At 54.7% G+C, this 13,535-nt stretch overlaps 1 protein-coding gene and 1 long non-coding RNA gene across 2 annotated transcripts; one reads left to right on the top strand and one right to left on the bottom strand.

Annotated features, from left to right (window-relative positions):
- Positions 1–6,941: 6,941 nt before the first annotated feature.
- NOG (noggin) lies at positions 6,942–8,929 on the bottom strand. The gene has a single exon (XM_029079626.2). It carries the CDS (start codon positions 8,366–8,368, stop codon positions 7,649–7,651), a length of 720 nt encoding a protein of 239 aa, XP_028935459.1. The 5' UTR covers positions 8,369–8,929; the 3' UTR covers positions 6,942–7,648.
- A 363-nt stretch (positions 8,930–9,292) lies between these two features.
- Positions 9,293–10,982, top strand: LOC120638859. Its single transcript, XR_005660867.1, has 2 exons — positions 9,293–9,463; positions 10,754–10,982. It is a non-coding gene; the product is annotated as an uncharacterized LOC120638859 (long non-coding RNA).
- The last annotated feature ends 2,553 nt before the right edge of the window (positions 10,983–13,535 follow it).

Here is a 13,535-nt window from a genome sequence, read left to right as displayed (position 1 = left end):
CTTAGCACAGTGCATTACAAACAGTAGGCACCCAATTAATGCCATTTACTTTTATTTAATTGTTTATTCAGCTATTTCATTCTGATACATTCATTCTACTGCCGGTTCTAACCTTGTTCTTCCTCCTACCCCCAGTATTTATAAATACTTTTTACCTGCCTACCTCAGTTAGATTGTAAGCTACTTGAAGGCAAGGAACGAGTATCCTGCTTCTGCTGCACTACCCCAAGAGTTTAGGACAAAAAAGCTCATGCATTAGGAGCACAAGAAATCCCACTTATGGACTGAACCTCATCCATTGATTTGTGTTCTAAATTTTGAACTTAATTTTAATTAGTTAGCTACTTATTCTATGGAGTTTTCCCATAATGTTGGTGGGCAGAATTAAGATGGGTTGAAGTATTTATTAAGCGTTTGCTCTGGGCTAAATAACTTGGGGTCGACAGAGATAATCAGGTTCTATATAATCCCTGCCACAAACCGGGCTCACAGTCTAACTGGGAAGGACAGCAACAATTTTATGCATTCCTGAAAAATGAGGAAATGGGGGCACAGAGAGGTTGAGCAACTTGCCCAAGGTCACACAGCATGCCAATGGGAGCAGAGCTGGGACTTTGGAGCTGGGTCTCCTGACTCCTATCCCCATGTTTTTGCTAGACCCCGCTATGCACTGGACTCATCTCAGAGGTTGATAAAAGATAATCAGGTTGGAAATAGCCCAATCTGTAGTTATGGAGAGTGCATGGGTTGGGAGTCAGAAGGACATGGGTTCGAATGCCAGCTCTGCCACTTGTCTGCTATGTGACCTTGGGCAAGTCACTAAACTTCTATGTGCCTCAGTTACCTCATCTGTAAAATGGGGATTAAGACTACGAGCCCCATATGGGGCAGGGACTGTGCCCAACCTGATTAGCTTGCACTTAATACAGTGCCTGGCATATAATAAGCACTTCACGAATACCATAAGAAAAACTAGGCTGACAAGTGTAAGCTCCTGGAGTGCAAGGATCATCTCTTCTACTTTCATTACGTGCATCCTCCTGCATGTAGTAGGTTCCCAAACGAGGCACTCAGTACAGTGCTCTGCACACAGTGCTCTGTTCTCAAACGATGCACCTTGCACACAGTCGAACCGTGAATGCCGGTGCTGCTGGTGGTGACGCTGGTCGTGCTAGTGATGATCGTGCTGGTGATCGGGATGGTGGCAACGATCATGGTGGTGATGACGGTCGTGATGGTGATGACGGCGGTAGAGATGGTGATAACAGTGGTGATGATAGTGGCGATCACGATGGTGATGAGGCGATGATGGTGGTGGTGATGCCGGTGTTGGTGACTGGATGGTGATAATGATGGTGCTGATGTTGGAGACACTGGTGGCGTAGTTGGGGGTGATGATTGGGTGATGAGGATGGCGATGGCCATGGTGGCGATGGTAATGATGATATGGTGATGATGATATTATCGCTGCTCAAAACCAGACCAATCCTAGGGAGGGAGGACGGCCCAGCCTGCCCCTCACAGTTCAAAGGGTTTGGAAGGCTAGTTGGAAACACCCTGAGGGCCCCGCCAACTAAGACCTCATGGGGTTGCATTCGTCAACACATGCACGTGTGCTCCAATTATCTTTGTCTGCGCAGTCTGTGGCCTGGGTGTGAGATTGGGCGACATCTGTTTGAGTGGGCCAGCCGGGGCTGACTCCCACTACTCAGCTCCATCTGAGCATTGGTGACGGGCGAGTGTGTGTGTGTGTGTGTGTGTGGTCAATGGGCAGCAGTAGGGTGTGCCGGTTTTCAGCCAAAAATAGGTTGGGAAGGCCCATTCCTAGATGACCCAGCCAGCCCTGGGGGTTTGCGTAGACATTGTTTGGTGCCATGGGGATAAATAAGAACGCACGACGGAGGGAGCTCTTCAAAGGGAGCTGCCCAATTTAGCCAGGGGGTTGTTTGAAACCGAAAATAGAACCCGCATTGGTTTCTGCCCCATTTAGAACAATGGAAGTTCACCCTCACCGAGCTATCGTTTTGACCCCTTCGGGGTCCATCCCAACCCTCCGGAGGGCAGGGAGAAGCGGGGGTTTGGGGGGGGACGGTCATCCCTGATCCCTCCTTCTCCTCTATATGGCCGTCCTGTTCAAATAATCCACCCCGATTAGCTGTTCCTAGGAAGGTACAGGCTCTCCCTCTTCCCACTCAATGCTGGTTTTGTGCTCACCCCACCCTGCAGCAGCAACAGGCAAACCTGAATGACTTCTTATGTCTTTCCCTAGGACTCCTCACAGTAAGATACTAATTAGCTCTGAGGTTTATCTCAGCTCTGCTCTAGGGGTTGGTAGGAGGGCAGCGTGAGGACTCGCTGAAGAAGAGGATATCAAAAGAGCTTCTGCTGCTCCGGTTTTGTTTAGAATTAATCAGTGTTCATTAGCTTGTTTAAACAACACCCAGGAACTGATTTCCTTCAACTGAGCTCTGCCTTCAATTGACGGGGTTTCTGGGGGATTCCTCCCCGACAAGGAAGGACCTGTTTATTAGAATAATGATGATGACAATTAAGAGGGCGGATAAAGGATCGATCCGTCAATCATATTAATTGAGCTTTTTCTGCGTGTAGAGCACTGTACTATGCACTTGGGAGCGTACAATAGAACCATATAAAGGACACGTTCCCTTCCGGCAACCAGGATGTTTTCCTTCTCTGTTGCATCGGCATTTTGGGCATTTTTTTTCCCAAAAGGAGTTTTTGGTCCAGTTGAACGACGAGGGGAGGAAGGGTCAGGCAGCCTCTTCCCAGCGCAGGAACGGGAGAGGCCGGGTGGGATGGACCCACCTCTAGGGCCCCAGCTCTCCGAGAAGCTCAAACTTCCAGGGCTCTGGGAATGAGCTCCGTTTGGGTGCCGTGGCCTGAGGAAAGATGGGTTCTGCCTGGGCCCTTCCACTGAGGTCGATACCCCTTGAAATTAGTCCACCACATGACCTGGATTGGGTCCGCTGCCCACCCATTTTCAATCCCCGGTTTGGTGGGCGCACTTATTTTGCTCACTACGTACTCTGGAGCAAAAAGCACTGCTTTCAGGACAGGAGAGGTTCTTTCTTGGCAAAACCTCTGTAAGGAATGAGAGACGAGAAGGCGGAAGCGAAAAAAGCAAATCTGCAAACGTGAAAAGGCAACCGTCAATCAGTGGACTGTTGGGAGCGTACACGCAGAGTGGCTGGGATTGTGGGTCCCTCAGTGACCTTTTCAGCCAGACGCGCATTTGCGGGTGAATTTCACCGTCAGGGCTCTCTTCTTCGAATGTAGAGGACCACTCCAGGCCCACTTCTCTGGAGCTTGGAGGGCGAAACTAAGCTCCAGTACGATGGTTCAGGCGAACGCTTCCGGCCCGGCTCCAGGAGCGAGAGCATTCAGTTTTTTTGGAAAATGGATCGCGACTCTCAGTTCCGTGCTTCATGACTTTTCCCTAGCACTCAGTCCAGCGCACTGCACTGAATTAGACATTCGGTAAATACCAAGGGTAGCATTACGGTGCTGCTGCTGCTGCTGTTTCTAGTTCAGCAATTATTATTTTTCCTACAGCTACTCCACCTATTACAACTCTTCTACTAGTATTACTGCTACTAACATAGTCTAGTCGATAGAGAACAGGCCGGGGACTCAGAAGGACCTGGGTTCTTATCCCAGTTCTGCCACTCGTCTGCTGGGACCTTGGGCAGTTCTCTTAACTTCTCCCTGTCTTAGTTACATCGTCTGTAAAATGGGGATGAAGACTGGGAGCCCCATGTGGGACGGGGACTGTGTCTAACCCGACTTGCTCGTATCCACCTCAGCACTTAGTACAGTGCCTGGCACACAGTAGTGCTTAGAACAGTGCTTGGCGCATAGTAAGCGCTTAGCAAATAGCATCGTAATTATTAGTAGTAAAAGCTCAACAGCTATCACAATTACTATTATTACTATTGTAATAATACTCTACTACTGTTATTAATTATACTGCTTGTATTACTATTACTATTATCACTGCTACCATTCAAGCGCTTTAAAATCCCACTGGGATGATGTCAGACTGTGAACACCTGTTCTCCTACCAGCTGAAGGCAAAGAGGAGGAGGCAGGGGAGAAGGTGGAGGAGGAGGGGAAGGAAGAGAAAAAGGAGGATGAGAGGAGGATGAAGAAAAGAGGAGCGAGATGAAGAGGAGGAGGAGCGAGAGGAGGAGGAGGAATGAGGAGGAGAAGGACCAGGGGAAGGATGATAAGTAAGAAAAGAAGAAGGAAGGGGAGGAGAAGGAGGAGGAGAAAGGAGGAGGAAGAGGAGGAGGAGGAGTGGGAGGGGCCAAGGCGGCAGAGGCGGTGTCTCCCAGTGGATAGGGGCGGGGGTAGGGTGTGTGTTGCATTGGGGGGGGGCACGTCTCACCGTAATTGAATGACAACTCCCATCCCTCAGCCTTCGTGAAGAATCCAGAGCAGACTGAGTATAATTCGCGTGTTTAGCAGGCATGAAAATTCTTGCTTTCGACTTTTTTTTTTTTTTTAAGACAACCCCTTCCCCCGCCCCAGCCCCCCGCTCTTGCAAAGTGAAACTCTGTCTAAAAAAATATTGGCCCCGGGCACAGAAGGTTTTGCATAAATTCATATGTGATGAATGGCTGATTTTAATGTTATTTGGGTATTCGTCAGATCCTAACAAATATACATGGGGGTGGTGGGTCATAAACTTAAACATCTCAATATCCCCTTTCTTCTGGAAATAAATTACGTTTGTTTGCCCTGCCTGGAGTCTTAAGGTAGCCGACATTAGGAATATTTTAAAATCCATCATCCATCCAGTATGTCTCCCAGGCGCCACGAAGATTAAATGAAAGAATCATAAGATGAAGGTCTTTAACTTTTAATCCTTTTACAATGAAGCCTCAGAGTCTCGGGGGCAGGGTGCCGTCTTTGGGGGAATGAAGGCCGCTATTCCTCTCCCCGCGTTTAATGAATCTCCTATACGTCCCCCGAGCGGGGGCGAGGGGCTGGGGGGGGGTGGGGGGAGGGCAATGGGCCGGGCGGGGGGCAGGGGTTGGGGGTGGGGGAGATGGAGGGGCCGGGGGAGAGAGGGGCAACCCGGGGTCCCCTCTGGGATCCGAAAGCAGCATCGTGTAGCAGAGAGCACAGGCCTGGGAGTCAGAAGGTCATGAGTTCTAACCCCAGCTCTGCCACTTGTCTGCTGCGTGACCTTGGGCCAGTCACTTCACCTCTCTGGACCTCAGTTCCCTTATCTGTAAAATGGGGATGGATGCCGTGAGCCCCACGTGGGACAGGGCCTGGGTCTAACCCAATTTGCTTGTATCCTCCTCAGCGTTTAGTACAGTGCCTGGCACAGAGTAAGCGCTTAACAAATGTCACCGTTATGGTTGTTATTATTATTATTAAAACCAATCCAGGGAGCGCTTGCCTCACCCGGCAGGTCCGAGGAGTCGCCCCCACTTGCAGGGCCAGGGGCCTGGGCTGCTGGCGACCTTCTTCGAGGTCGGGAAGCGGACACGTGCAGCTCCGGGATGACCACGATGGGTCGGAAGCCCAGGCCAGACCCGGTGGGAGTCTACGGGACAGGGGATCCAGGGGGGCAACGGGATGGGGGGTAGGGGGTCCAGAGGGACAGAGGAAGCAAGGAGATGGGGGTGGGGGACAAGGGGTTCAGAGAGACAGAAGTGCCAGGGGAAAAGGGGACAGGTGTTCTGGACCCTCAGGGGCGAGCGGCTCCTTGGAGTGCAGTGCTCTCACACAGTGAGCACTCAATACATAACCGTGTTCGATCGATGGGGGAAAAAGGAGCCCTCGCCCCCGTCCAAGGGTCCCGCTGCCCAGGCGGGACTCAGGCTTTACAGCCCCCTCCCCTCCATTCTGTCCACCCTACCGGGGGTGAGATATAATAATTAGAGAACTATCTTGGCCTCCCCTCAGCCCGGTCCTACTGTCGGGGCTGAAAGGACCAGACCAGACGGAAGGCCCCGGCCGGAGGATGACCGTCATAATAATAATGATGAGGAGGGTGGTATTTGCTCAGCGCTTACTATGTGCCAAGCACTGTTCTCATCGCTGGGGTAGATACAAAGTAACGAGGTCGTCCCCCGTGGGGCTCACAACTCTTCACCCCCATTTTCCAGATGAGGTCACTGAGGCACCGAGGGGCGAAGCGACTTGCCCACAGTCACACGGCTGACCGGTGGCGGAGCCGGGATTAGAACCCAAGGCCTCTGAGGTGGACGGGACCGGGTACGGGCTGGGGGGATGAGGGGGGCTTTCTGGGACCAGTCCTTCCTTCCCCCTCCCAGGGGAATCTACCCTCCCCCGCCCCCCTCTGCGTCAGCTTGGTCGGCATGCAAAGGGTTAATCGGGGCTGGTCGGGGGGCGGCGATGGAGTCCGGGTGGGCGCAGAGACCCCTCCCCTCCCTCGGGCTGCCCCCTCCCCTCTCCCCCTTCCAGGCCCGGGGCTCGGATTGCAGCGGCGCCCCGCCCCCGGCCTAGGTGTGAAAGACACGTGTCCCCATTGTAAAGGGCCCGTCCGGCCGCCAGGCCCCGGGGGCGACCCCCCACCCCCAGTTCTGACCTTGGGCGGCGGGGGGAGGGGAGGAGGGGGAGGGTGGTGGGCGGCCGAGGGTCCGGCTCTGCAGGAGACCCCGAGTTGGGGCTCCAATTAGAGCTGGGAGTTTGGAGAGAGTAGCCATCGGCCACTAACCACCCCCTGGCCGGGAGAAACCCGGCCCGATGAGAAATTCATGAGTAGGTGGAAAAACCCTTGGCCAGCCAACCCGAGGTGGGGGGTCCTGGAGGAAGAGGAACTCGGCGAAGCCCCCCCCCCCCCTTTCCCCCCACAAGTTTCAGCACCTCCGAAAAGCAGGGGGAGGGGGAAGGGGATCCCGCGCCCCCCTGCAAAGAACAAAATAGACGGCACGACGAGGCGCTCAATCAGATTTTAGTGGTTTACTTCAGTTCTGCCGTCTCTCTCTCTTTCTCTCCTTTACTACAAGGGATATTATAAAGAATAAATAGCAGATACTCTTAATTTACAACGATTAGTCATTCCATTTGTTCTCTATATTTACAATAACTAAAATAACATCGAACTCTACGGCTCCTCCGAGCCCAGGAGACCGGTACACTTTCCGAAGAATGGAAAATAGCTTCTTCATCATCATCATCATCATCATCATCATCTTCTTCTTTTTAAAGTCCTTCTACAAAGTTTTTTTTTTCCTCTCCTCTTTGTACTTTAAAAAAAAAATATTTTTTTTTTTCCTGCTTCGCCGGGCGAAGTGTTCTGGAATATAAATAGCAGGTAACGTTAGGGACGGACAGAAGAACACGCCTTTCTCTCTCCTTCTTTCTTCTTCTTCTTCTTCTTCTTCTTTTTTTTTTCCTCTTTTGTTTTTTTAAAAATACAGTAGAAGCCGGTAACTTTTTTTAAACGTATAATACTGACCTTTTAATAAGTAAAACTGGGACCATATATATACACACACACGCACGCACACATATACATTCCTACAGGTACAGTGCATAACATGAACCCTAAAGTTATGTCCTGCGGCGGGGAGAGGGGACGGAGTTGGGCTTTTGGGGGGGTGGGGAGGGGGCGGACTGGGTGGGCGTGGAAGGGGGCGAGGCGCCCTTAGCAGGAGCATTTGCACTCCGATATGATGGGGTACTGGATGGGGATCCAGGCGCAGCGCTGGCCCCCCCGGCGTTGGCATCGCCACCTGAGCACAGTGAGGTGCACGGACTTGGACGGCTTGCAGACCATGCCCTCGGGGAAGGAGCACGACCTTCGGCTGAAGCAGCTGCCCACTTTGACGTAGCGGGGCCAGAAGCGGCTGCCCAGGTCGTTCCACGAGTAGAGGACCGGACAGAAGGTCTGCGACCACAGCCACAGCTGCAGTTTCCTCCGCAGCTTCTTGCTCAGCCGGTGTTTCTTGCCGGAGGGCGGCCCGTCGGAGAACTCCAGGCCTTTGATCTCGCTGGGCATGACCCCCGACGGCCGCTGGCGCAGCAGCTGGTCCAGCTCGGTCAAGTCCTCTCCACCACCTCCTCCTGCACCTCCTCCTGCGGCCGCCCCTCCTCCCCCGGCCGGCCGGTCCTCCGGGGGCGTCGAGGCCATGAAGCCCGGGTCGTAGTGAGCGCCCAGCAGCGAGCGCAGCAGCGTCTCGTTGAGGTCCTTCTCCTTGGGGTCAAAGACGGGGTCCGGGTGCTCGATGAGGTCCACCAGGGGCAGGTTGTCGCTGGGGGCCGGGCGGATGTGCAGGTAGTGCTGACACCCCCCGGGACCGGCCCGCAGCCCCAGCAGGGCCAGCAAGGCCCACAGGGTCACCCCCAGGCCGGGGCCCCGCTCCATCCTCGCCCACCCGGGCGTCCCCCCCACCCCCCGGGGTCCCCCTTGGCTTCACCGAGGCGGCGGGGAGGTGGAGGCGACCAGCATGAAGCCGACAGGCTCTCCCCCTCCCCGGCCCCCTCCCCGGAAAAGTTGGCCGCTCGACGGGGCGGGGAGGGGGAGGGGGCCGGGCGACGTATATTCCAGGGGGTCGGGGCGGCTGCGAGGCACCGCGAAGCGTGCTGCGAGGGTGCGACTCCTCGCCGCTGGACCCTTTGCTGCCGCTGGACCCTTTGCTGCCGCTGGACCCTTGGCTGCCGCTGGACCTTCGCTGCCGCTGGACCTTGGCTGCCGCTGGCCGGCCGGAGCTGGCTGCTCGCTCCTGCTCCGCTGCGGTGGTCGCCGCGGGTGTCGGGGGCAGCCGCAGCTGCTGCAGCTGCTGCACCTTCTGCAGCTTCTGCAGCTGCCGCTCGTCCTCCTCCTCGTTCCCCTCTCTCTCCCTCTTAAATGGGGCCGAGCCCTTCTCGGTGCTCCCGGGCCCGCGCAGCTGTCCCGGGGCTGCCTCTCCTCCTCCTCCTCCTCCTCCTCCTCCTTCCCCCCCACCCCCACCCCGCCCCGGTGGTCTCGGCGGAGAGCGGGCTCCGGATTCGGATCCTGCGGCTCCCGGCGGCGAGAACGGCAGGGCCGGCTGCAGCGGGGGAGACGGCGGCGGCGGCGGCGGCGGCGGCGGCGGCGACGGCGGCGGTCTCGCACGTTGGCACCAGTTTGTCTGCGTTGCACGATCCAAGCCTTTAAATTTCCTGCACTTTCAGCTCCATCACCATGGAAACCACCGACTCTCTCTCTCTCCCCCCTCCTCGCTCCCCCCTCCCCCTTCTCCCCCCCCCCACCAAACACCACCACCCCTCCCTCTCCCCCTCCCCCCCACCCACCCACCCTGACTCTCCACCCCCCAAGCCACAGCTTTTTGCACATTCCCCGCAAACTGCAATCGCCGAAGGAGGCCTCGGCCTCGAAGCCCCCCGCGGGTGGGAGATGCCCCGACCGGGTGGCAGATGCCCGGGCCGGGTGGCAGATGCCCCGGAACTCAGAAGAGGTGGCTGCGACGGCGCTTGGCAGGTTTCCACTCAGGACCCCCCCCCCCCGGCCCCCACCTCCCACCAGCCCCCCACCCCCCCAAACCTCCACCAGCCCCCTGCCCCGGCCCCTCCCCCCCTGCAGCGAGGCCAGGGCAATTGGGGAGGGGGTCGGGGGGCATTGCTGGGGGAACGACGGAGGACTCCGAGCGGGAGGGGGTTCTTAAGCACCGGACGCTTCGCCCAGGGTCGCCAAACGGGCTTCGATTTAGAGAGGCCGGTCCTTAGGCGAGGGGCAGGGTCTCTCTTGGCCGCTCTGTGCGCGCTCCTACTCCTGCCCGGCTTTTTTTTTTTTTTTTTCTTTTGGACCATCTATATCATCTCTACATTATATAATGTGCTATCTCTAAGGCCGGAGCTACCTGGTGGGCAGGATCGATTCCTCCGAGCTCCAGCTGTGTGATGTCATTCCTCGGAAGCGCTCCGGCCTGGCCTGGGGCCAACAGGGGCTGGGATGGGGGAGGGGGGTGGGATGGGGAAAGGGAGTGGGGGGGTGGGGATTGCGCTCGACGCCGCCTTTGCTGTCGCCCCTTTTCTGCTCCCTGAGTGGCGGAGCCGCGGGGGCGCGTCCCGTTTCCCTCCCCTTCCCAATCCCTTCCCTTCCCATTCCTGCCTTTTCCCATTCCTGCCTTTTCCCATCCCTCCCCTGCCGAGCGCGGCGCGCCCTCTGCTGGCGCTTGCGCCTCACTGCAGGGGGACGGGGCGGGATGTTTAGTCGCATTTAAAAGCGCTCAGTCCAGTGCTCCGCACAGTGTAAGCGCTCAATAAATACCACTGAGTGAATGAATCGAGCCCTCACGCTGTGCAGAGCACCGGACTAAGCGCCTGGAATGTACACTTCGCCCACAGATGGGGACCGTCCCTGCCCAGGGACGGGCTCCCAGTCTCAACGGGGGAGAAGGAAAGCAAAGCAAAAGAGAGCTAAACAAAAAACGAGACAACATCATCCAGATAAATAGAATCAAGGAGATGTACACCTTATTAACAAAATAAATAGGCTAATAAATAATATATACAAATGAGCACAGCGCCGAGGGGAGGGGAAGGGGGAAGAGCAGAGGGTGCGGGGGAGGGGGTAGGGAGGGGAAGCAGAGGGAAAGGGGGGTTCAGTTTGAGTCCGTGTGTGTCTGTGTGTATTTGTATGTGTCTTTGGGTGTACGTGTGTGTTTGTATACGTGTGCGTGTATGCGCGTTGGGTCGGGGGGGGGGGGGGGGCGGACGGGATGCTGCCGGCGGCCTCATTTAACCCTCTCCCTCACCCCTTCCGTTTCAGGGCAGCGAGGAAAAGTGAATCTGAGGCCAGAAGCCCCCACCCCGACCTCATCCATCCCTCCATCTGCACCTGCAAAGTCCCACAGTCTCCTCTCCTTGACTCGCGGCTGTGACAGTTCTCACCCGGGACACTGGGAGACCCGGGGCGGACGCCCCACCGTCTAGGCCACCCCAGGTCGAAAGAGGAGAGTGAGCACCCCAAAGTTAAAATAAATGTTTGATTCACACTATTTGGTTTTGTGCCCGGGTGATGGGGAGAGGGGCTGAAGGAGCCTCATGTAAGAAGCGAGGCGCAGGAACGATTTTTCTTACTCCAAGAGTACTTGCTTTCGCCCTTGGCGTTCTCTTAGAATAGTGCATTGCACCTAGCAGGCACTTGGTAAATATTTTTCTCCTCCTCTTCCTACCACACTCCTGCTGTAACCAGTAGAGGTAGGAGACCATTTCTATCTCCGGGGAAGCAACACTGGAAGAGATAGAAGACCATCAAGTCAACAGGGGCTTCTTAATGTAGGGGGCAGAAACGCAATCTCACTTGGCCTTAAAGGAAGTTGGAAGTTCCCAGTATTAATGCAGCCCAGTTCATTGTTTTTTGTCTCCTGATCCACTGTGAAATCCCACGTCCCACCTTATTCAGAACTGACCCTTAAAGCCACGTCGGACTGCCAGACTCACCTTGTCTCGGGGCTGTGCTCTGGGATTGAAGGTGGTGCTGTTGATGGAGAAAGCCTATCTCTGGGAGGAGGGAGGGTCGAGTGGCCGAAAAGACCAGTCGGTCACCAATCAATAACTGCATCCAGGCCCTGCATGTGGGTGAAAAGAGTGCTTTGTCACTGCTCCATCGGATCCTGACCCTAATACTGCTATCGATAGTATGCTAGTATTCCTGTTTCTATTGCTGCTGCGATACTCGCCGAAGCTATTATTACTATTTTCATTACTATCGTTACGATTACCACTCAATCACACACACAAGTATATATAGATTTAGTCGGCGGCGGCATTCCAAGAAGACACCCCTGATGGTGAATTCACCTATGATCTCTCGTGTGTGGCTGAGAGGGCCGTATTAGAGGAAATACGTACTTCCATTCCCACTCCTGACACGGTTCCTACTGCCAGTATCACTGCTATTCCTTCAGCTACCCTGACCACTCCTGCCATTACTGAGGAGGAGGGGGGCTCAGTGGAAAGACCCCGGGCTTGGCAGTCAGAGGTCCTGGGTTCTAATCCCCGGCTCTGCCGCTTGTCAGCTGTGTGACACGGGGCAAGTCGCTTCACTTCTCTGGGCCTCAGTTCCCTCGTCTGTAAAATGGGGTTGGAGACTGGGAGCCCCACATGGGACAACCTCCTTACCTTGTAAAATAAAAAAATAAATGGTGGTATTTATTAAGCGCTTACTATGTGCAAAGCACCGTTCTAAGCGCTGGGGGGGTGCGAGGCAATGAAGTAGCCCCACGTGGGGCTCACGGTTTTTAATCCCCATTTTGCAGAAGAGGTAACTGAGGCACAGAGAAGTGAAGTGACTTGCCCAAAGTCACACAGCTGGCAAATGGTGGAGCCAGGGTTCGAACCCATGACCTCTGACTCCCAAGCCCGGGCCCTTTCCACTGAGCCACGCTGCTTCTCTTGTATCTACCCCACCGCTTAGAACAGTGCTTGGCACATTGTAAGCGCTTAACAAATACTGTCATTTTATTATTACTTCTCCTGTAATTATTACTACAGTCATCCGACTCCTGCCACTATCACTTCTTAGTATAACTACCATTACTAATTAGGGGGTATATTAAGTGCTTACTTTGAGCGAAGCACTGGGGTAGATGCAAGATAATCAGGTCAGATACAGTCCCTGCCCCACACTATCTGAGCGGGAGGGAAGCGTCTGTGTCAGGAGGCCCAACTTTCATTCGTTCTTTCGGTCGAGTTTATTCAGAGCTTACTTTGTGCAGAGCACTGTGCTAAGCGCTTGGGAGAGCACAATACAATAAACAGGGACATTCCCCGCCAACAACAAACATGCAGTCTAAATCTCTCCTGAGCCATCGTTTCAGGCCAGGGGTAGTTATCCGTGGCAGCCAAGAATACTAGTGGTATTATTTAAGTGTTTACTCTATGTCAAGTACCATACTAAGCACTGGGACATATGCAGGATAATCAGGTTGGGCATAGATTCTGTCGCCCATGGGGCTCCCAGTCTGAGGAGGAGGGAGAACAAGTTCTGAATCCCCATTTTACAGACGAAGAAACTGAGGCACAGAGCCGGTAAGTGATTTGACAAGTCACACAACCGGAAAGTGGCAGAATTGAAACCCAGAACCCCTGACCCCCCGCGAGCTCATGCTCTTTCCACGAGGCCACGTGGCTTCTTGTAGTGTGCCCAAAACCATTTGAGGCTGTGCTTCCCTTCGGCCTGAAGATAGCCGTTCTTTTTCTTGCACACATCTGTTCTCCTGGGCATATGTTTTAGTATCCGGCTATCGTTCACTCGCTTTCTGTAAACGCATCCATTCGCTAGAGTGCCCAGTCCTTGCTACAACCTCCCAAATGCCTGATTTAGTCCTCTGCACACAGTAAGTGCTTCATGCAGACCACTGACAGATTTTATCTCCCGGCCCTGTTGCTCGAACACCGCAGTTGATGCCGCCATTTAGGATTTAATTGTTAGCCCTCATGATTTGCCATTCGGTTTCAAATCTGGTCCGTGGTGGTCACGGATGAAATTGCTCAGGAGCAGTTCCGACTGATCCCTGTGCCTCCTTGTACGTCTGCTTCCAGAGCCC

The sequence above is a fragment of the Ornithorhynchus anatinus genome, chromosome 15, assembly GCF_004115215.2.
Source record: "Ornithorhynchus anatinus isolate Pmale09 chromosome 15, mOrnAna1.pri.v4, whole genome shotgun sequence".
NCBI classification, from domain to species: domain Eukaryota; kingdom Metazoa; phylum Chordata; class Mammalia; order Monotremata; family Ornithorhynchidae; genus Ornithorhynchus; species Ornithorhynchus anatinus.
The sequence above is the reverse complement of the archived record's forward strand: the minus strand, read 5'-3'. Positions and strand labels throughout refer to the sequence as shown.

What these genes read in the sequence shown, in the direction of transcription:
- NOG (XM_029079626.2), bottom strand. Translation starts at nt 8,368, where the DNA reads ATGGAGCGGGGCCCCGGCCTGGGGGTGACCCTGTGGGCCTTGCTGGCC.